Source organism: Trachymyrmex septentrionalis, unplaced genomic scaffold (genome assembly GCF_001594115.1).
Source record: "Trachymyrmex septentrionalis isolate Tsep2-gDNA-1 unplaced genomic scaffold, Tsep1.0 scaffold3, whole genome shotgun sequence".
NCBI classification, from domain to species: domain Eukaryota; kingdom Metazoa; phylum Arthropoda; class Insecta; order Hymenoptera; family Formicidae; genus Trachymyrmex; species Trachymyrmex septentrionalis.
The window spans coordinates 19,898-43,152 of record NW_017305462.1 but is presented as its reverse complement, the minus strand read 5'-3'; the positions used below and the strand labels follow the sequence as shown (position 1 = coordinate 43,152).

Here is a 23,255-nt window from a genome sequence, read left to right as displayed (position 1 = left end):
TGGGGCTTAGTGGTTGCAGCTACGAGATGCGCCTGTGTCAGCATCAATGACGCTAGAAGGATGGCAGGCAGCGTTATCACATGAAAATTAAACGACAGCTGTCACGCATTTTTGCGGCTGTTTTGTACTGCCGATTGTATATGTCGTTAATCGTTAAAAATTGACGTCGTCGATGGAAAATGGCTAATTGAAAAAAATCACATATGTTCAGAGTCATGTAAAGTTAAGGACTATACATTTGTACAAAAAGTACTAAACGCAATAATCAAATAATTTAAAATTTTTTAAGAAAACTATGTAAGTACATAAATTCTATTAGGAAGTGTATTAGAAAGCTAAAAAATTAGTAAAATTCTAAAACTAAATTTCATCAAGAAAATTAAATTACATTGATGAAAATGTTTTAAATAAATACAAAGCGAACATTTAACTTGATAATTAAAAGCATACAAAGTTTAATTAACAAATTAATTGTTATGTTGCTTTACATCTTGAAAGTATTTTTCAAGATAAATGCGGAATAGAAAATGTATAAAAAGTCTAGCGATTTATTACACAGTTTGATAAAAAAATCACTTTTTCTCTCGTTATAAACCATACTCCGAAGGTTTTTTGCGCTAAACACGATGCCGTCGAGAATTTGCGTAGCATCAGCGTTAGGATTTAGAACAAATTGCGGAGAAATAGGCCAAAAAACATCCCAATTTACGCGGTTACACTTCAATTTATTAAAAATCCTGATTTATTAAAAATCCCTACTCAAACTCTGACGAGACAGCATTGTGTTCAGTGTGAAAAAAATCTTTGAAATTGTACTTGGTATTTCGAAGAGGAAAAAAGTGGTTTTTTTGTTAAAAGAGAGATTTTCTGTTGAATTAATTAATCTAATTGTACAGAAAAATTTAAACAACCATAACTTGAAATAAGTCGTACAATCGTGGAGTAAAATTTATTCAAAAGCTCTTGAATTGTATCTTTAAATGTTTTATTGAGAAACTCTATAGTAGACTTTATTTAGAAACAAATTTACAACCATAAAAAATATGTACGAACATGCCACTTTTGACCCATTTACCTCAATTTATTCCTAGCTCAAAATTCTGACGTGCAAATTCTGTCAACAATAGCATATTCACAAAATCTTCGGGATATGCATTATGGCACTTTGGAAAAATTTAGTGCAAAATCGTATTATAGATGTTTAATTTATACGAACGTGAAAGCTTTTAATATTTCAATAATAAATATTTTATGTAACGAGATATTTTTATATAATATGTATAGGATACATGTACATCTATAAGTTTACTATTTTAGAGAATATACACACATATACTATTATTCATTATCTTCAAATTTACAAGCATCTTCGCTATTAAACCTATTAAATTTGTTTATAATATACACATAATTGCAAATATTAAGTTCTTTAAAATGATAAACAGCGATAATGATTTTAATGGTGCAACGATGTAGAAGATTACCATGTCTGTTTATCATCCTATGTAGCATCCTGATGGGATTTTAATCAGGACATACGCTATGCCAACGCATGTTGGTCATCTTGTACCAGTTGGCCGTGACGTAATTTCAGGCTGATAATTTTGATCGATCGATAACAGTGTATAAGTTCGCAATACATGACTTCTTCTCGATAGAGATTTAGAGTTAATAAAATTCGAAATGTGTCCCAAAGTCTGATTTAACTGGATTAAATTATGACAAAATAATTTATTTAATGATTTCAGAATTAGATACACTATTACGTGTGGGTAATTATTTACATATAAAGTTACTGAAGTTTTTATTGCAATTACTAATTTTGATTGAAAATTCCATTTTTTAAATACACAATAAATAAGGGATAATGCCTATAACAGTCGAAGCTGGATCTTAATAGATACTCAAATATTTTCATGTGAATTTATATAGATACTATTAATACATAGACACTTGAACTGTTGTGAATTGATTTTTCGGACTTAGAAATGCAACAACTAAACTATATTAAATTAATTAAATTAACTAATACAAATTAAATTGACAACAGAGTAATTTAATAATTTGATGCTCAGTTGGCATTATTTTAGGAAGATCTTAATATATAATAGTAAAAATAAATTTCTATTTTTTAATATAGAAAATAGGCTTGTGTTAATGCAACGCAATATAATTATTATGTCAAGGCATTTTTTTAAATAAGCAATTACAGTTAACTATAAAATAAAATTTGTTTTTAATTACTTATATGTACAATACTATAAAATTCAAACATTTCGACTTACAACGTCTTCCTCAGTGATAATAAATATAATAACATTTTTATATAACCCCTTACAAAGTCAACGAACTTATATATAATACATAATAAAAATCAACGCTCTAAACCAATCTTACATTTATTCCTGCGTTAAAATATTATGGGTTGAAATAGGTATTTAGTCAGAAGTTTGGAAGGCCAAATTGTAAAAGTGTATTTTACTAATTCTTCGATTGTTATCGAGAATCCAGCTTAGAGAGTCAACAATTTCATAAAAAGTACGACAGTCTGATTGAGAATTTCTTCAACAAATATTCTACTATATTGTTAATTTATATAGAATAAGTCCATTGAATCAAAATAAAAAACTGTGTCAACGTATATAATAAAACAGGTATTGATTGTTAGGACGTTTTAGAGTTCATACCAAGACGTCTGCCAATCAATAACTGTTAAATAAGTTGACTTTGTGTAAGAGGTTACATAAAAATATTATTATTTATTATCTCTAAGGAAGACTTTATAAGTTGAAACGTTTGAATTCTATAACATTGTAAATTACATATGTAATTAAGAACGAATTTTATTTTGTAGTTAACTGTCGTTGATTGCTCATTTAAAGAAAGCCTTGACATAATAATTCTATTTTTTGAATCCACTATATTTAGTGGGTATTCTTTATTCTCAACGTAATATGAAGATAATGATCTATTTAAGAAGTCGGAAGTTAATGTGGAGACCTCCGCTCTCTCGAGTTCGTTTCCCACTTTTATTTAGCACCGAATTAGCCTTGTTGACACAGCCATCCATGTCTTCAATAACGATTGATCGAAAGGACAACGCGCACGCTGCCATTGACAGGTTAATGAATACCGTTTTCGCGAAATTAGTGGCGTCGTGAATTTTCGAGAGCGCCTGAGACAATGGCTGTCGCTAATCGTATGAACGGGTGCAAAACTTTGAATTGTCATCGCGAAATTGTTCAGCGCGTTGTTCTTGATAATTTAGTCGTGACGAAAGTAGAAGAGTACGAAATAACTTTCAACAAAATTTCATTGGCGCTACCGACCGCCGGTATTTCCGATAAACCGAATGACACCTACATCTGCACGTGGCAACACTAAACTGTAACAAAATTGCAAAATCTCCTGTAATATAATTGGGCCAATGAAAAATTGCAAAGAGAGATAAATATATTTACGTTGACAAATATGTTTTAACATTCTATTTGTTTATTAAATGTTATAAATGCTTTAACATTTGTTAGATATAATAGATGCATTATATTTAAACAGAATCACAAACAATTAATTCTAAAAAAATCACAAATATCTGTATGTAAATTAAGTGAGAACTCTTAGTATTCATAAATATGAGAAAAAGTGGAATAAGAAAAATCGCAAATATGAGTGTTGTACTACATAAAGAGAAATATAAATCTTATAAGATTAAAATGGAAGAGACGAGAGAGAGCCAGAAGATATATCGATTTAGTTTTTTCTAGGACACTCTTGTATATAATGTAGTCCAAAATGCCGGAAGTTCGCGGTAATGACCAAGTATGTTTGAGGTGAGCTCTGAATGCAGCCGGAGATTACATCCGGTATTAATATTGCCTTTTCCAACGGAGGCAAAGTTGGCGCCGACCGAGGTGGTACGAATAGCCGTAAGTTACTCGCACGACATGTCCGTCGATATTGCGATAGTTAAGCACAGGGACGGCGCATAATGCAGAAGCTGCAGGCTTTACGGACGGTACCCGCGGGAACTCCAACTCGCTCCAAGTTCCCGCACCGGGCATTAAAGTATTACCGGGATAATTTGTTACCACCTGCCGCGAGATTTCGGGAAATCTCTTTAATAAGCTCCCGATCGCCGGCGGCCTGATTAACGGGAATAACATTGTCGGAATATTGTCCGTCTGTTAACTCTCCTATCCGCATTCCATGGTTAGTCACTACATGATTAGTCACTATTTGAAGTAAAGTAAACTATTATTTAGTATGTCGAGTAATGTATATTAATAGTTTCAAATATGTGGATCGCTATCTCAGTGTCAAAATTCACATTTATGATTACATCTTTTGTATTTTAACAAAAAGTATCAAATAAGGAAACACTTTGGTGATTTTGTTGGATGAAAAAATGTTTCGAAAAATGCTGACGCGGGTTTTCTAAATTAAATGTCATTTATGAATACGTCTTGTTTTCAATAATTCCTCGTTTAATTAATATTTTACTGATGTGACGAAATTGATAGAAAATAATATGCGAATAAAGCACTTAAGCGGAAAATGTCTCGACTAAATTATAATAATATTGAAGATAAAATTCCAATATTAATATTGCATTGCTTAAAAATGTACTTAATTTAATTTAATTTAATTTAACTAGAAATTATTTAATTATAAAATATGTAACTGGTTAATAAAATCAATTTAATTATAAAATAACGATTACTACAAAGGTTACATAAAACCTCACAATCATTTAAGGAGTAAATTCAATTAAATCTGATTTAAAGAGGTAACAAATTAAGAAAATAATAAATTCTTAAAACAAATGTAAAATGTAAATTTAAACGGAAATAACTTTAAACTTTCATGACAAATAAAATGCTAATTAAAACAAGAAAAATTCAACAAGAGAGTATAGAAGAAGAAAAATGCTGAGGAGTGACTATTTTGGAAGGCTGGCATCTAGCGTGAAATGATACACCTATGATAAATGATAAGCGCATTAAAAAACAAAGTATTACGTGAGAAACATCGTAAAAAGTACTGCGCTTGAAATGTGACGAAAGTTTGTGGACGTTGCAAGGAGTTGACACGCTATATTAACGAGCTATGTAACTCAGTCCAGAGTTATTACCACGCACATTGTTGGTTTATCATTGCAATCTGCGAGACTTTTACGAAATCTGAGAATGATTTGTTTGTCATACGATCTGTTATAACTTCTAATTAGTCAGTACGAACAAACGCTAGCATAAAACAAATGTAATTGTAACATAAATTTGTATTGAAAAAAGTAGAAAATTGAAAAAATATAAAATTTATTTAAATCTGTCAATATATTTGGATAATTGAACGTTTAACCCTTTCAAGCATAGTGGGAATCCAGATTCCTCTTTGAAATTCATTTTTTATATTTTCAAGTAATTAAAATTTTATTTTGTCGCAAATTTTTGCAGTTTTACTAAGATGTTTGCAGAGAAATGTATGTTATCCGTTAATTTTTTGTTTTATTGTTTATATTAACAAACAAAATGTAAAAAATAGTGTATTTTTCTGAAAAAATTCATATTGAAAGCAAAAAGTTACTAGGACGAAATTCGGGGATTTTCGGGATCACTGATTACGTATCTCAGATTTTTAAAATTTAAAATAGCGGATCCAATATGACAGACAAAAAATTAAAAAATTAGTTCTAGTGCTATAAAATGGAGTCAAGTAGGTTTTTTGGGTCGCTCATTATGAATCTGAAGTCGAAATTAAAAAATTTTAAATTACGGATCTAATATAGTGAAGTGGACATTCGAAAGACAAACAATCTGTACAGTATATGTACTGTAGATGGAGATTACTTTATGTTCGCTGCTTTTATTATTAACTTTTTACTTATCGGTCCATGAGTCTTCAACTCACTATTTTGAATTTCGAAAATCTGATGTCAGGTTCGTAATCAGCGACCCCGAAAACAAAAAACCCCCGAATAACAAATTTCAACTGAATTCTACGTAAGGAAAAATATATGCTTTAAAGGGTTAATCTCTTCACAAATTCGAAATATGTACATCGGATAGAAAATTTATTAAAAAAAACATTAAATACGGGAAAAAAAAAACATTTGTGACTTGAAAAAGACCGAAAGAGTGAGATGTGCTAAAGCAGTTAGATGGATCTTTCCATTCGTTGGTCCTTGGATTCTTTGCATTTTCAGTTCTCACAAATCCTGATAATGCGAATTTGAGGCATACACATATTCACACGCACATATAAATGTTTTCTATTTGTCGTAAATCATGCTGAAAAATTTCGCGTTGAATATTGTCAGCGCAAATCTTGAATGTACTTGATCCTAGGTTGGTTTTTAAGCTACAGAAAATACGAGAGTCGACGAGCTGTAAGTCCCATCTTACACGTGGAACTCGAGAACAATCGATTGAGACCAAAGGGGTGTCCGACAATAGCAGATCAATTGAAAATGCAAGGTGTCGTTTCACGATCGCTTTTCTTGGAAGAATCACTCTGATCTCGACAAAGACACATGGCAGAAACACACGGCAGGAAATCGGGACGGATTGTAAATTTGTCACAGTACGAACAGGTATTGACACGGTACTTTGTGCGCGGTTATAGTGCACTTCTGCTTAACTTTGCAATGCGTTCTGTTTCGCTAATTTTAAACTTTTATAGAATATATGTTTTACAGAAGCTATTGAAATACGTAGGAATATAAATAAATATCAAGTCAATAATAAAAAGAAAACAAATATAAATAAAGAATATCAAATTAAGGTAATTTATTAAAGAATCGACAAATAGTAAATCGTAAAAAAAGATCATAACTTCAGATCATAACTTAAAAATTAGATAAGCGCAAATATAATAATAAAAAATATAATAAGAAATGTGTTAAAGCTTAATCTATAAAAAAAATATCGGAATTAATATGAATTAAGTTTCATATAAAAATAAATAATGATTATCAAAAGATCATATTATTCTTATATGAAACTTAAATCATGTCCAATATTATTTATTGATTATGTTATAATGCGTCTCTTACATCTTCTATTATTTTATTATTATATTTATTTTTTATTAATATTAAATTTATAACTTGAACTGTGAATGAAACGTTCCCGATCTCTTTTACGATTTACTATTCGTTAATTTTTTAGGATTATTATCATTGTCGATTATTTATGATTATCATTAAAATATTTAGGATTAAGTAACTGATTAAAATGTTAAAAGTTAAAAAGTTAATAATTTAATTTAACATAGTTATTTTTAAATGCATTAATTTGAAATTTAATTTTTTAATTTTAATTTATTAACTTTTTTTTAATTAAAAATTTTTCTATCTCTCTTAATGTTAATATTTTTTTTTCTATAAAGTCTTAAACATTAGAAAATTAATTTAGAAAAAATTCAATAATTTTATGATGAAAGACTTTACAATAAGAGGAGTCACACCGGTAGCCAGTTTTTATTGACTCGCTAGATTTTGTCAATTCCCGCTTATATTTGAATCACACTAATTTTAGATATAATAAACATTTTATTTCAGCAACATAAATATGAAATGAGTTTTAGATGAAGAATTGTTGTAGAACAGTACTGCACATCCACCTATTTTCTGAATTTTTACATATATTTTTTGTAACAAATATCTAGTCGATGTAGTCGTAAACATGTAGTCAGAAGTTAAAGAAAGTTAGATAAAGATTAAAGAAAGAGAAATAATAAACCCCAAACATATACCCTTCTCTCTCGCAAGATTTTGATAAAAATGCTTTACGATAGTACTCTTATTAAATATATATAAGTAACTTATGTGAATATAAAATTAAATTTACTTAATAATCTATATTTGTAAGTATTATTTAAAGTAATCTCATTTCAAGAAAAATTAGGACATTTTGATCTCAAAAATAATTTTTTTTCCAAAATTAATTTTTTTTTTAATTTACGCTAATTTAATTAACTTAACTTTTATTAAGTTAATTCTTTATTCCTTCAACTTTTAATTTAATTTAATTAATTTTATAAGCCATTACCTTCAACTTAATTTAGTTTAAACAAAATATTAACTTACTCAATTCTGAAAATGTTAGATTACCTTAATATCTTTTTTTTATGCTCGTTTCTTTGGCTATTAATCTCATATTTATTTATTACTTTGCATATAAAAAGCTTGTACTTTTTTATACGTAGAAATATCTTTAAAAATATTTGAGTGTAATTCTAATTAAGTTACCATTAATGACTTTAAATTAGAATTAGTAGAATTTATTTTTTATGTAATACGTATGCGTTTCTAAATCAAACGATTTTAATTTGAATTGGTTTTCATTCAAAGCTGAACAAACAATATCATTGTGACTAACTGAGATAGATAGGACATTCTATATATTCTAGAATACAAAGAGATTGTGGCAGCAGCTTTGATCGATTCGCACAGGGCGACACGTTTTCGCGACGATAAAAGCATATCGGGAGAAGCAGAGTATGCGTCTCTAAATTGCTCCATATTTTCAGCATCATTTTTCTTGAATTTCCTGTCCATGCTCGTGATCTTCCTTTTTTCCACGCGTCAAACATCCCACCGGTTTGTTCATAGAGATCCTGCTCTTTATGATCGTTTAGATACTTTTCACTCACCTTCATTCTTCTCGTGTTATATCAGGACATGCTTACATCGTTCAGATTACAATCTGCGATATCTTAGCACATCTATTCTATTTTGTTTACTTTACAAAAAAAAACTAGATACAAGAAAGGAAATTAAACAATGGGAAAAGACTAAGGCTGTAAAAATCGAGAAAGTAGGAAAAGTAAGGACAAAATAGTACAATATAATGGAAAGATTAAAAGATAACATGAAAAAGAGAGAGAGAGGAAAAGAGAAACGTGAGGTAATCAACAAAATAACCAAGAATAAACAACAAGGTTAAATGACGAAGTTCAACAACGATAAAATAAAAGGAACGACGGGAAACAAGCAAGAGAATAAGGAGATTCTCGAGAGAAAAAGACAAAATAAAACAAGATAAGAGATGTGGGAAGCATGATATGTAAGATATAGGAAAAGAGAACGACAGAGAAGGAAAAAGGAGAGAGGTTAGATTATAGAACGCCTTGAAAGTCAATTTTTCATCGCATCGAGCGATTTGCCCTCCCAGGAATATTTCTTAGCTCTCCAAAGGCGTTCCCACTTGCGCATGATCCTGCAGGATCCTCCTTGCATTCGAGATACCGGCGTCGAGCTGCGACTACGTTGAGGATAAAAAGAAGAGTTCGTAGCACCAGATAAGTTGCGGCGTAAACGCCGACACATGTCTCCCGCCATTTTCCTCCACATCCGCCGAGATATGTTTTTCCCGCGATGTCCCTCCATTTTTCTTCCCTCCTATCTTCTATCTCGTCTTCAACGTGTACTTTTACGGATTTATATCATTCTTTCTATTATTTATTACGTCATTTATTAATTTTTGAAACTCGTCTCTTTTTTAAACGTCTACCCTCGGACAAAATAAAAATCTACCCTCGGAAAATTCAAATCATTAGATCAAATGGAAATGATATTTGATTTGTACGGCGCTTCTCTTTTAAGTCGATGAATTATTGCCAAGTATGATCGATTCTATAGATTTTCACAAGTCTACGGAATTTCCACATTTTTCCATCCATAAGTTCACCGACACTAAAAACTTTCACGCGTTTTGCGTCCTGCTTTTAAGAACGTGCATGTCGCCCAAGTTCATAAGTTGCGAAGTTGGCAGCGAAAGGATGACACGGGAAGATATTAAAAAGACTTTATGCCAGCCGCCTGTCGGTCTCGACACCATTCGACAGTTTCTACTCTCGCGCGGCCGTATTTTTCCTACCGTAAAATCGTATTTCAGATGTTGCGCAATATTCCCGCTCTCCAAGAACTCTTCACGCGCGGCAGTCTTCTTCTTTAATTAACGAAGTAAGTTCGGACATTCCATTCTCGTCTTTCGAATTTAATAAAGGCGACCGAATTAAATGCCGGGATGCCTCCTTCGCCTGGGCTAATCGTTGAAAAATTCATGAGTATTGTAAAAAACGGTCCAGGTTAAGCGGCGGTTTTCGCTCGTAACATCCTCGTGCTATACAAGCCGGCATGCATAAAGCTCCTCTCAGAAATCATTTTAAATTTCCTGTAAGAATGTCTCTTCCGTGAGAATCTTTTATCAACAAATATTTAAATTCTCCCTGTATTAAATCCAAGAGTCTGTAAGCGGATGGCCCTCAAATCTTCCTTGCCTTGCACACATCTTACATATTGTGAATACCCTCAACTAAGTAGATAATTTTACATAAAGTTTCATAAAATCCGTCATAGAATTTAAATTCCCACTTTTAAATTCGAAAACGTTCACTGTTAAATTTATAGTGTCAAATTGCTTGTTATTTTTAATTATTTCTGCAATTCTCACCATTGCTTCTACTTTAATAATCTTAATTTGTCAGTAATTTAACTTGAGAAAATGTATTAAATTTGACTCAAATTTAATTTATCATTTATTAAATGCATTAGTTAGTAGGGATGTTGTTGTTTAGTTTGAAACTATGTTATTTGCAGAAATGGATTGATTTATATTTTGACACATATAAAAATTGAAAATAACAAAATTTTTTTCAATAACTTCTTTATCGGATTTTAGGATGTTAATAGTATTATTATCAAATTTACGATCAATTTAATTGTAACATTATTACATCAACTTTAGTTTATTTATGATTAAGTTTCAAATCCAACAGCAAGCGGCGCGTAGTTTATAAAATGTGTTACAAAATACTATTGGGTATATGTGTAGAGATTTAGCTTCAACCATATTGACTCTTTCCTTACTTATTTGATTTATTCGTATAGCGTATCTATAGATTAACCTATTATTGTCAATTTTTGCTATCTAAACTATTAATTATGCTTTGATATATCTTAGCAACGTTGTGTCTCTTAGTAGCATTAGTGATTAGATATCGTTGCATTAATCCAATACAATCTCTTTGTCATGCTATCCTATTCATGATTCCGTATTATATGTATATATATATATGTACAATATTATATATACGCGTGCAAACGGACGTACAAATACACACAACGCGTATGATACTACGCATGCGTAAATTATGCGTGAACGTGAGAAGGACCGGATCGAAATAATCTAATTTCACCCCTTTGACCCGTTGTTGTATATACGGTTAGTATCAAACATGAGATACAATCGATACAAGAATCTACGCACATTTGAAATCGCGCAATTTATTTGAAAGCATTGATCCTTCAAAATAGATGCATTTAGCGAAAGAAATGTCTGTTTAGATAGATTTAATCTTCTATTCAAACTTGCATTTTCTATCAACAGAAATCAATTACCTAGCTCAATTAAAAGTAATTAGATGATTATAATGTTTATAATTTATAAAAAATATAAAATAATTCCTTCTGTTAATCACAATCATGACTAATTACAATATTGATCTGTATTCTATCTGTAGTTTCTATTTATAAATCTTATTGTGTAAGTCAAATGAATTTTGACTCAATAATTACATATCTGTCTGTATCAAAGTATCTCTTAGTCGTAAAACTGCACTTAGATATATATTTATATTATTTCATTATACTTTTTGAATTGAGTTAGTATATAATCAACTAAAGGATTAAAAAAATATTTCCTTTTCTTTCAATCCTTATCTTTAACGTTTCTTTTTCAGAACTTTTATGCTCTATCTACTTTTTGTATTTCAAATAATCTATCACTGAAAACGTGAAATACATAAATTTCTTTTATTACAATCTATAAATATCTCGAGATATTTAACATAAGGTATTTTCTACATTTTCTATATGCAATGTACGTAATTTTCCAAATACGTGTAGAGATAGTACAGACATATAACGAATAAGTTCTCCGAATTCGAAATAACGACAGTATTTTGTCGGATGTATCGCCAGTAATGATTGTAAATTGCACGCTTGGTGCTGGTGCAGCTTTCGTTGGAATTATTGTTGGATTCACCATTAACCGAGTCGCGAAACTGCAGAGCCGTATATGGCGCCCGTCGAATCGACGTTGAATCCGCAAAAGTGGCCCTTTTAGTCTTCTACCGCATAGTAAATCGAATTCTCTTTGTACCTCTAAACCCGTTCGTTATCGCTATCTATGTTTCTTTTTCTCTCTTTTCTTGTAGCATTTTTTATCTGTTCGCTTTCTGCTCGTTCTCTTCTGATAAACAAAACAAATCTATTTATTTCGATAGAAATTCTGATATGAATTTTTGCAAGAAGACTTTTTCATGCTTAAATTAGATGACACGTTGTGTCTTAAATAACATTTTTTTTGTCTACTGTGAATATTACTCCAAAATATCTGAATTTTTGTAACTCCGCTTATAAGGTCTAAAATATTTGGATACTTCAAGTATCTAGATATTGACATTTTGCAATTGTCATGAAATATAGCATGTTAAAGCATACAATACTTTTACTTATGCTTTAAAACATTTAATGCTTTAAAACACTGAACATGAGACGCCTAAACTTCTTTTATTGCAATCAATAAATCTTTTAATTTTTGAAATCATAAATATTCTACATCGTAATGTAAGGTATTTTCTACATAAATAATTCCAATAAATGCAATAAATAATTCCGAAAATACAAAGTTTATAAGTAGTTAATTGTCTGATTTTGTGAATATAAAAAATATTTATTAATCATATAGTAATACAAAATCAAGCATATTGAAAAGATATAATATGTAACTGCAATTTTGTCAATTAGATTATAATGTAATGTGAATAAAATTTCCAAGTAAGCTCTCGACACGCTCGCCTTTAATTTGCAAAAACGTGAATCGGACTCTTCCGTTGTGCCATGGGAACACTAATTTCTAGTTCTTTAGATAAACTTGGCTCCGTACTTCCGTAATTGGAAACTCGCCTTTCTTAGCAGTTCACGTAACTGCGTGCTCGTAGGTCTTTCCATGACCTAGTGCGTTTCCCTTACAGTAAACATTATAACGACGAATTACAACCATTGCTGGTGCCAAAAGAGTCTTGCACACTTTGATCTACTTGTTTACAAGATTGTTAACCCGAGTAATAGGAAATAGTAGATTTCGACGATCATACTATCAAAGCATTAAATGATTCTAAGAAACGCTATTTAAATTTTGCTGAATGATTTTGCTGGAAGATCTAAAATTTTGCATACAAACTTGAAAATAATTTGTTGGATCATCAAAATAATTTTATTGGGAACTAAAATTGATTTTTAACTGAGAGAGAGGGAGAGAGAGAGAGAGAGAGAGACTAGAATATATCAAAATTTCTTGACACATTGCTTATCGATTTTTAGTTTCCACAACATAACTATTTTAATACGACAAAATTATTTTTAGATCTCTATCCAGCAAAGTTTTAGATCTTTCAGCAAAATCATTTTTTCTGTGAAATACGTTTCAGATACGGGTAATGCGTATTAAATATTTATAAGAAAGAACGAAGGACGGCTTTGCCTTTCTCAAGATCAGCGCATATAGGTAAATCCATCGCGACAAAAGAGAAGCATCGAAAATGAAAATATACATATAATAAGTACCTACAAAAGAGTACCGGTAAAATTAAAGTACGCGCTCTATAAAAAATTGGTTATTTTTGTGATCCAGGCTTCAAAACGATGCATGCGGAAAAAAAAACTAATAACTGAAATAGCAAACAAAAAATAGAGAAAAGAGGAAAACGATGGATCGTTGCGGTAAAAGAGTGATTCGAGTAAGAAAAATTAATATTTTTAAGATAATGGAAGGAAATCAACCCTAAGGGCTAATATATTTTTGTAAAAAATAACGACACATTTGATTATTATAAATTAATAATTAATATTGGTTGATAAAATTTTGAAAAATTCCCAGAAGAGAGGGTGTAAATACAGTTTTATCAGTTACTGCGAACGAAATCAGCCATAATCCAGCACCATATCGAAATTCTTTCATTCGCTTCCTCGTGCAATCATCCAGCGGAAATTCCGCGGAATTCGCTGTATCCGGTTGAACGAGCACAAACTAGAAATTCGAAATTCAAAAGCGTCATCAAATGCTACAAATGTTATAATATTCATCGAAGTATATCATACAATATTGCATGGATGCATTTAAGCGATTTAATAGGACTAGAAGTTAAAAAAGGCTTAACGTAGATTAGATTTAATAAAGTTTACATGCGCTTGATGAAATATTAAAAGAACTTACATTCTTAAACATCAAGTAAAGTTAAATCTTATTGAGAAAACATCTATATATTAATTTCATTGAAAATAAATGTAAATTTTTTTTTGTTACAGTTAAGAGAAATGACGGTTATAATAACATCCTTTCAATTCTACCAGAACATTCCTTTACCTTCAATTCACTGCGCGTCTACAACTTTTAGTGTGTAGACAGCGCACACATTGTAGGACATTTCGCCTCAAAAAGAGGCGCAAACTAGTCGTTTTCATCGAGATTGGCTTTCGACGGGACCTGTAAACAGATAAAGTAATTAACACCGATCCTCCCCCCTACTCCCGTTGCTGTCGTCGCGCTCTGCATTCGGGTAACGGAAGGCTGCATTTAGGATAATTGCTAGTGCATCTCGCGAAAGGCCGCTTCAAACGTAAAAACGGTCATTCCGCTCGGTCGTGCAAAAACGCGCGTGCGAATTCGCAAATCGATCACACACACACACACACACGCACATATATATATACATACTTGCTCACGTCACTCACAGCGCACGCGCGCGCACGTACCCCACCGATATTCGGCATCATGTACCTCGCCCCGGAATTGGAATGCCACACGAAGCGTGTATATCACCAATAAAAAAATACGGCCCGATCGTTTTAGTTACAGACTGTTAATTAACAAATTTCTCCAAAGTAATAACGCACAAGATTTCATCTCGTGTTATATAACTCAACGTGCTCTAATTTAATTTAATTATTCGTGATATAAAAAATACATTTCATCGAAAGGAGAATAAAATTTCGTGTTAGTAATTGATAGGAATATTAAAATATGAGTGAACAATCAGTTAGTTGTATTATATATATTGAAGAAAATTATCAATAATATATCATAGAAACTTTTCTCAGTAAGTTATTAAATTTATCTGGATAAACTTTTTCCGCCAAATACAGAGAGAAGAACAAGTTCAGCTAAATCTTTGTATCGTAATCCATGTTAAATTTTCATTTAAATTAATACAACCTGTAAAATATTTTTATAATAAAATATTTTTTACGTTATAGATTTCAATAATTGACGGTGAATTAAAATTAATTGACGGCATACATGAGAAACTACTGATTAGATATAATTTCAATGTTATTAGTTTTTATTATCTTCTATACCATCTGTATATAATTAATAGCATCCCTATTATAATTCATAAAAATGATTGCTTTAGTCGGATGTGATTAAAAAATAGCATTCTTTGGCGAATACTGTGGATTGGCAGGTACATTCGGGTGAATGCAGAAGGATCTAAGGATTCGAGGCGTAATCCCGACTAATTGAATAGCAATTAGTAGCGACATCGTGCAGAATCCACTGCGTCGACCCTTCAACACCCTTCGTCATTCCAATTTGCGTTCTCACAGCTTCTCGCGCTGTTCTCGCAGCTTACTCTTCGACCTCGACGTCTCACGTAGTAACCCTTCGTCAAGGGCACTGACATAGTCTGAAAACGGATATGAAGACGGAATTTGAATAACATGTTTACGCGACGCCCGTCGTCTTCGAGCTAATGGTCCTCGTCGACTTCTGAAGTCACCGGCAAATTTCGCATTTCGTGCTGTGGAAGCGGAAAATATACTTGCATGGAGAAAACTTAACGATGAAGCCGCGTTTCAGTATTTAATAATGAGAAATACTTAAGACTGCAACACGTTGCTCATTTCTGTACACAGCATAGTACATTCAATGTAGCAAATATCACAATAATATAAAAGCTACATGAAGTATAATTAAACCTATAACCATATATATGCATATTTTTAGAATTCAAAGACACTTTATCTTTAGACTGCAAGAAACTGCTCGTGGAACTGCTTTAGCAAATTAACTAACTTTTAAATATGTTAAATATATATATTATTGAACTTTTAAACATTTTAAACTTAATATTATACAAGAAAATAGAGAAAAAAGTTATATTATGAAAATAAATATCGATAATAATTGAACAGTTTTTCTTTTGCTTAATAATGCCATAAACAATAGGAAATATTACAGCCGAAATCTAAAGTTGATACATCCAACGTTTGTTAACTGGCGAGGATATCTTCTCGCAATAGGAAGCGTCGGCAGGATATAGGAAAGATTTTCTTGGAAGATGGGGCTCGCATGTACAGGAAATGGGATTCCTTGTCGACGACAGAAGCGTGATCGGTGTATCGAATTTGGTGGTAGCCTTCGATTACAAGGATGCGAACGTGCCCGTCGCGAAGTTTTGCCAACGAGAGGATAGGGGGAACAGTCAGGATCAATGTGGTCGAAGAAAGTTAGAGAATGATATAGAAGGAAAAGGGGCGAGAATGAGAAGATAGGAAAATACGTTGTAACGGACCGTTTAATGGATTAGGAAGAAGTAAACATCGTCAAAAAGAAGATATTAACGAGAAGTTGGCGACCGATAATCCTCCTATTCTCCTTTCTTTATTTTCGATCGTTCCCGATTTCGACAGATATTCAGATTTTCGGTGCCGAGTATTTGCGCTCAATGAAAATAATTTCCTGATTTTCCGATGGTTATTTTACAAGAATGAAAGTTTGTTCTAATCGGTTAATTGCGAAAATAAAGTGATAAAAGTAAAAAGCAATTTTTATTAAATCTGCGTGCGCGAATCTGGAGAAAGACCAAGTTTCGAATTTTTATAAAACATAAAGTATTCTTTTAGAATTTCAGAGAGAGAGAGAGAGAGAGAGAGAGTGAGAAGTAATGGCGAGGGGGGAGGGGGGAGAATTCAAGCATTTTAAAGACAACGAGCTTGAAAGGTTGAAGCTCTTGTTATTGCATTCAGTAGTAGACTTGGTTCAACGCTTTAAAGTCATTAAAACATATCGGAATTTACATTTTTAAAATATGTAAAATGTTAAATTTAAAATAAATGCATTTTTACTTAATTGGTATCCTGGATACATCACAACTATCCCTTACTATATATCTTTATATTCTACTTCATTTGTTCCTTACAAAGCGTTCCAACTTAAAATACCTCAAAATGCTTGAAGATACTATCGAAGAATATCGTAATTAATATTTTTAAAATATGTAAAATGTCGATTTTAAAATAAATACATTTTTATATAATTCTTAAAGTTATATGCTGTTCTAGATATATCAATCAAGCATCTCTCTTAATCTATATTCTATCTCATTTTGTAAGTCGCATAGCGTTCCAACAATATATATTGTATATATACTTGGAAATGTCGTGAATGAAGTTTCTTCAACTTTATGAATTCAAGACAACAGAAAAATTCTTTCAATAAAATATTACGATCAGTGTGAGAATCCGCCAACTTTTTTCCAAGACAAACTTCTCCGCGGTCGACTCGATAACTTTATTTGTTCGTCCATCCATCTAGCATACTCGTATAATAAAGTAGACGACGAAGCGCTCAGTTGTCGATCGTAAAATAATCATCGCTCGAGGGCAGCGGTTATGCATCTGGCGAAGATATCATCATTTTCTCAGACAATTTTGTGGGACAAATGAGAAGGATGGTGTGGGAGGGAGTGTTACTACGTGGGCGAAGATAGTGTGGGAGATAAGTCGTGTAAAAAGAGTACGAGGAATCTGCAACGATACGATGAGAACGAGGGACGAGGTTGAGAGAGGAAGAAGAGGGCGGTGAGCGATAGGGAAGCTCCATGAGGGAAATATAGCGGAAGGGGTGACGCTGGTGCCATGAGAGATAGCGGAGAACGTAGGAGGTCGCTGAAAAAGATCGAGAGACAAATCTACCTCGCGTAGGGGGTCCGCCGGAGACGAGGCGGGTTGAAAAATAGTCGCGAAAGAATTTCTTATTAGATTGAAAATTGAAATAAACCCGTAGTGACGTCGGTTGCATCGATTCTCAAAGCTCCTACTGTACCTCGATCACACGAATCGGGTCACTGGAGGACAGATATCCTGGCCAGGATAGCTCCTAGGAACGTGACTCGCATTACGATTTACGTTATTTTTACAAATACGCTTTCAACAATTTTCTTAGCTCTACTGGGTTAAATCCTGCAATTGCTGTATTTAAAAAAATAAAGACGCCGAGCTTTAAACTACTGAAATCTTAAAAGTTATTATATGAAAATCGTCAATTTTAGAAATTTTTAAGACTTTGAAGAGGAGAGAATAATGGAACGTTTAAGGAATTGAAATTTTAAAACAGTAAGATGAGGCGTGACAAGATAATAGAAAAATATAAAGCTCAAATTATAATTTTAAGTTAAAAAGAAATATATATATATATATATATACAAAAATATTTTTTTTCTGACATGTTAATATAATACAAATTAAAGTTTGGATAAGTCTGCACATAAGTCAACGTTCATGATTGAGCTAAATATAATGTGATAAATTTATGTGACAAAAAGCCTTTATTGAAAAATACTTTGCCAATATCGACAGATGCTGTCATGAAAAAAATTCATGAAAGTTTATCCGAGAGATTATAAAGAAACCTTAAGCTGTTTACATGAAAAAAATTAATTTCATTTCTATTACTATTAATATTAATAAAAATTGTAACAAATTAGAGAGAAAATAAAAAATTCTGATGAATATTCTAATAAGAAATATTAAATAAATAAGAAATTATTTTTAACGAAAATATTATTTTTTCATCCTTTTAGGAGAATAATCAATTAATTCGATTTCTATATTAAGAAATATATTTTAATGAATTGTGTCTACATATTCTTGGATTCATTTTTTCACGAATGTAAATTTTTTTATAGCAATATCATTCATATGATTTTTAATAATCATAAAAGCTTTGAGAGAAAGAAATAAAGTAAAAGCTAATATTTTAATATGTGTAACATGTAGCTAACTCAAACACATGATTATCTGGATGGATGTGAGCGATAGCCATTATTCGTGGACATTAAATCATAATGTGTGCATGTATAATCAGTGTGGTATTTCTCCCGTTGAAATCACGGATCTGTGTTTGCCAATTTCGGAAGGAAGGAAGGGATAAAAGGAACACGAATTACTGGGTAGAGTGATTAGTTTGACATCAATTGACGATTTGTGCGATTCTTCGTTACGAATTCATTTCTGATTAAAAACCATATCTTTTTCAGCAAATTTATGTTACAATCCTTTTGATGATTTAATATCAATTATAATTAGATAGATTAGAATATCTATAAAATGCTAATCAATACCTACATTATCCAAAAGAATTAACTTTCACTTTTTTTATTGCTTGTGTTAAAAAAAAAATTAATAAAATTCTAAACGTTAAATAATAAATTCTAAAATTCTAAAAAAGAGTTTTCAAAAAAACTTGAAAGGAACTGATATGCTGACATATTTTATCTAGTATCATTTAAAAGTTTAGTATTATCTCAAATATTTATAACGTTATAAATAAAATTCAGAGCTTAGTTATGTATTATTTTTTATTTTAATATTGTAAATGAAAATGTCTATTATATATTCAAATCTTTTATATATTTAAAAGTCGATATCGTATTTTTTTATCGGTATTATACAGTAACGTTAACATAAATAAAATAACGTTTTCTTTTACCTCTAAACAAATTTATATAAGAATTTAGACATAAAGCATATAATGCTAATTTTTAGTTTGTTAATAAAATACTTGCTACAATATGTTTCTTTTTCGAGCATTACGTATTATATGATCTCATTAGAAAAAGTTAGTTCGTTTGCGAAATTTAAAGCATTTCAGAAGATTTGGTAACAAGTCGTTTTATATTACCTGATATTTCGCAAGCGAGTAATAACTATATTCGTGCAGATCCCGTATGTGATGTATATCTTCTCTTGCAAGCTAACTAACTATAATACTAATCGGATTTCCGGGATGAAATCTGTATGCAGGATTTCTGTCTCAGGATTGCAATTCGGTACAGACGCACCATGCACGTACTATCACTAAACATCAGATATCTAAAATCATATCTACAATTTTCCTTCTAAATCACTCGTTATATCGAATACATGAACAAAGTTTATACTTTGTTCACATATGCGATATAAACGATGTAGGAAAGTGATCGAGGACATTCTGTGTTTCCATTTATCGGGAGAATGTTATCTATATTTTCGTTCTGTAATCGAACGAGCCACATGATACTGCGCAAGTAGCGAGATCGTATCCTTTTCAAAGCATCCGCGAATATTAAACGGGTTGCCGCGGAGCGTAAATCAAAACGGACTCCTTTGAGGACTCCTGCGATTCGGCGCGCTCCAAAGAGTTTTGCGTCTCTTACGATGAAACAGCGATGGCATGGCAAAACAAGCACTAGCTAAAATCAGCGAAATAGACGCATAAGCAAATAAACTGTATATGAGATACCGACCCAGTAAGCTATGGATATTTCTTTGGCTATTTGCAAACGCAAGAGTAAATGCTTGCTGAAATCAAAACTTTAATGTAAGAGTTTTTATTAAGTTTACAAACAATTTAAAAATAGAATAACTGTGAATGGGATGAAACAATTAAAGATCCAGTTTTATATATATATATATACATACATACATATATATGTACTAGAGTTCTTTTTAAAAAAAAAGGTTTTGAAAATATGTATTTTAAGAACAATCGATAAAATTGTCTTGTTAAATTTTTTAAGAAAGAACCTCTTTCCAATATGCAGCTATAAAACAGAATTTGGCAACATCAAGCTAGTTGCATGCCCGATCGCATCGTAACAAGATCAACCGTGAATCTAGAGCTGCACACACAGCTGCATCCAAGCTATCGGAAATAGATTATCGCGCAAAACTGGAGACTGCACAGGATTACTTGGAATGCGATATGCAGTTTATCACTAATCTACCATTTCTCTCATTAGCATTATGATTCTTTATATTCCACAACGCACATATATTTACAATAACATACTATATTTTAATGTGTATAGAACTTAGTAAATTATATATTTGTATTATTATTTATTAAAAAATTCTATTATTTAAAAAATTATATTTATACTTTTACAATAATATTATTCAATTTAAAAAGTTTAATATTCATATTAAAACGTATATTCTCGAGAATATATCATAAAAATATTTATCATATATTTTTGTATTTTCCCTCTACATTTTTAATGCATTTTAATTAAGTTATGACAATATGTGAAATTATTACATGACATTTTTATCTTTGTAATAAGAAGATACTGTTGTCAGAAAAAAACTAAATAAAAATTTTAATTTTTACTCTGTATACACATATGTCATATTGGATATTTGTGATTACAGGAATGAAACCGAAAATGAAGAATCATTATAGAGCGCATCAGCTGTCGGTCTGGCTGCGCCTCGTCCCAGAACTTCATCGTGCTGGAATGGAGGATGTCGATTCCAGGCACAACTTGTTCCGTGGCCACAGCGACCCCAGTCTATACGACGGCTTCGTGAGACCGGATCCTCTCAGCAGGATCAGCGAAGAAATCAAGAGGAAGAACCTTAGCACGGAACCACCAACCACGACGGATTATAGCATTACGACATGCGTCAGCCTTATTCCGGGCACCAATCTTCAAAACGTCCATAATGCCAGCACCGACACTTTAGCTAGCTTAGACGCTGCTGGGTAATTATCCAAATTCATAATAACATAAAAATTATCTATCCACAGTACTTTAAGCCTATCTTCATCCATTCGAGATCGATACTTTTACTATAAATTCCAATCGGCACCAACTAAAAATCACATAACATCTATGTTACGTTATATTTCGATGTTGACTGAATTACGTCACCTGAGCAAGAAACTTGTAAGCCAATACGAACTATTTATTGAAATAGTGCACATTTACAAAGCATATGAAACAAATCGTGTCGAAAGTGAAATAAATATTAATTGAAATGAAAATCAAATCTTTCTCGTATCTAATCCTAATTATATTTTTGTAAACAGCTATGACACGGGAACGTTTCTGTCGGAATACAATTGGATTAGCGAAAACAATTCTAACAACACTGTACCATGCGATTGTAAATCGAGAATATACTGTTGCCGTTGACAAAATTCTCGGCCTCTATTCCTCTGCTACATGCTTAAAAAATTCAGCAAAACTGAGTGCCGTTAACAGCGTAAGCTGAAGCGCACTCTGCTCTTTAACTTGTTTCGAATCTATCGGTAGTTCCCAACATGTCGCTATATGTATATGTTCGACCAGTAAAACTTTGCCCATGAGAAAATGGCAAGAGACGAAACGTCATTTCGTAGCCACAGTTTCGCAGGAATATTTTAGAATCATAAAAATTGCATCGTATGGGTATTCTCGACGTATACGTCGTTGCCAGGCAACTGTGCTTTCGTTAGAAAACTCCTACGCTACCATAATAGCTGTGAAAATAAAATTTGTTGCGAACTCCACCTTAATGGAATTCTAATTTCTATTATTTAAGTAAATTATCGTTTATTCATATGATAAAATTATTGTTTAAAACACTAAAACCTTTTAATTTTTAAAGTCTTCTTCGCGAGAAATAACATACATTGAACCTTTCGTTCAGCATTGATGTATTAATTAAGAAATTTCTTATATATGCAGTTATGCGGCGTATTCAACAGCTTTGAGCGTGACAATCGCGATCGGCTGCAGCCTGCTGATCTTAAATGTCCTGATATTTGCTGGCGTTTATTATCAAAGAGATAAAACGCGGCTGGAAGTGAAGAGTCTTCAACAGCAACAAATGTTGAATCAACAATGTGGTCCTCGTGGTTTCACCGAACTGAAGCAGCCACCACCTCCGCATTCTCATTACGCAGGTGGCGGCCAAGTGATCGTAGATGTCGAAAATGAAATGCTAAGAAGGTATTGAAATGTTACTTCAATTTCTTATTACTTATTTGTTATTTAATTTGTTGATTATGTTATTATTAATCACTGAAATTAACGAATCATAAAACAATATAGATCTATTATTAGGTATACGAATAAGTTCTCGCGTTCAACTTCAAATAGTA

The 23,255-nt window shown here is 31.7% G+C and overlaps 1 protein-coding gene across 1 annotated transcript in view; it reads left to right on the top strand.

Moving 5' to 3' along the window:
• LOC108749553 (neuroligin-4, Y-linked-like) overlaps positions 1–23,255 on the top strand; it is a 251,026-nt gene that overhangs the window by 221,259 nt on the left and 6,512 nt on the right. Inside the window, exons 11-12 of the mRNA XM_018488328.1 lie at positions 21,539–21,872; positions 22,840–23,103. Of these exons, the coding sequence (XP_018343830.1) occupies positions 21,539–21,872; positions 22,840–23,103 (598 nt within the window). The remainder of the gene's footprint in view (positions 1–21,538; positions 21,873–22,839; positions 23,104–23,255) is intronic.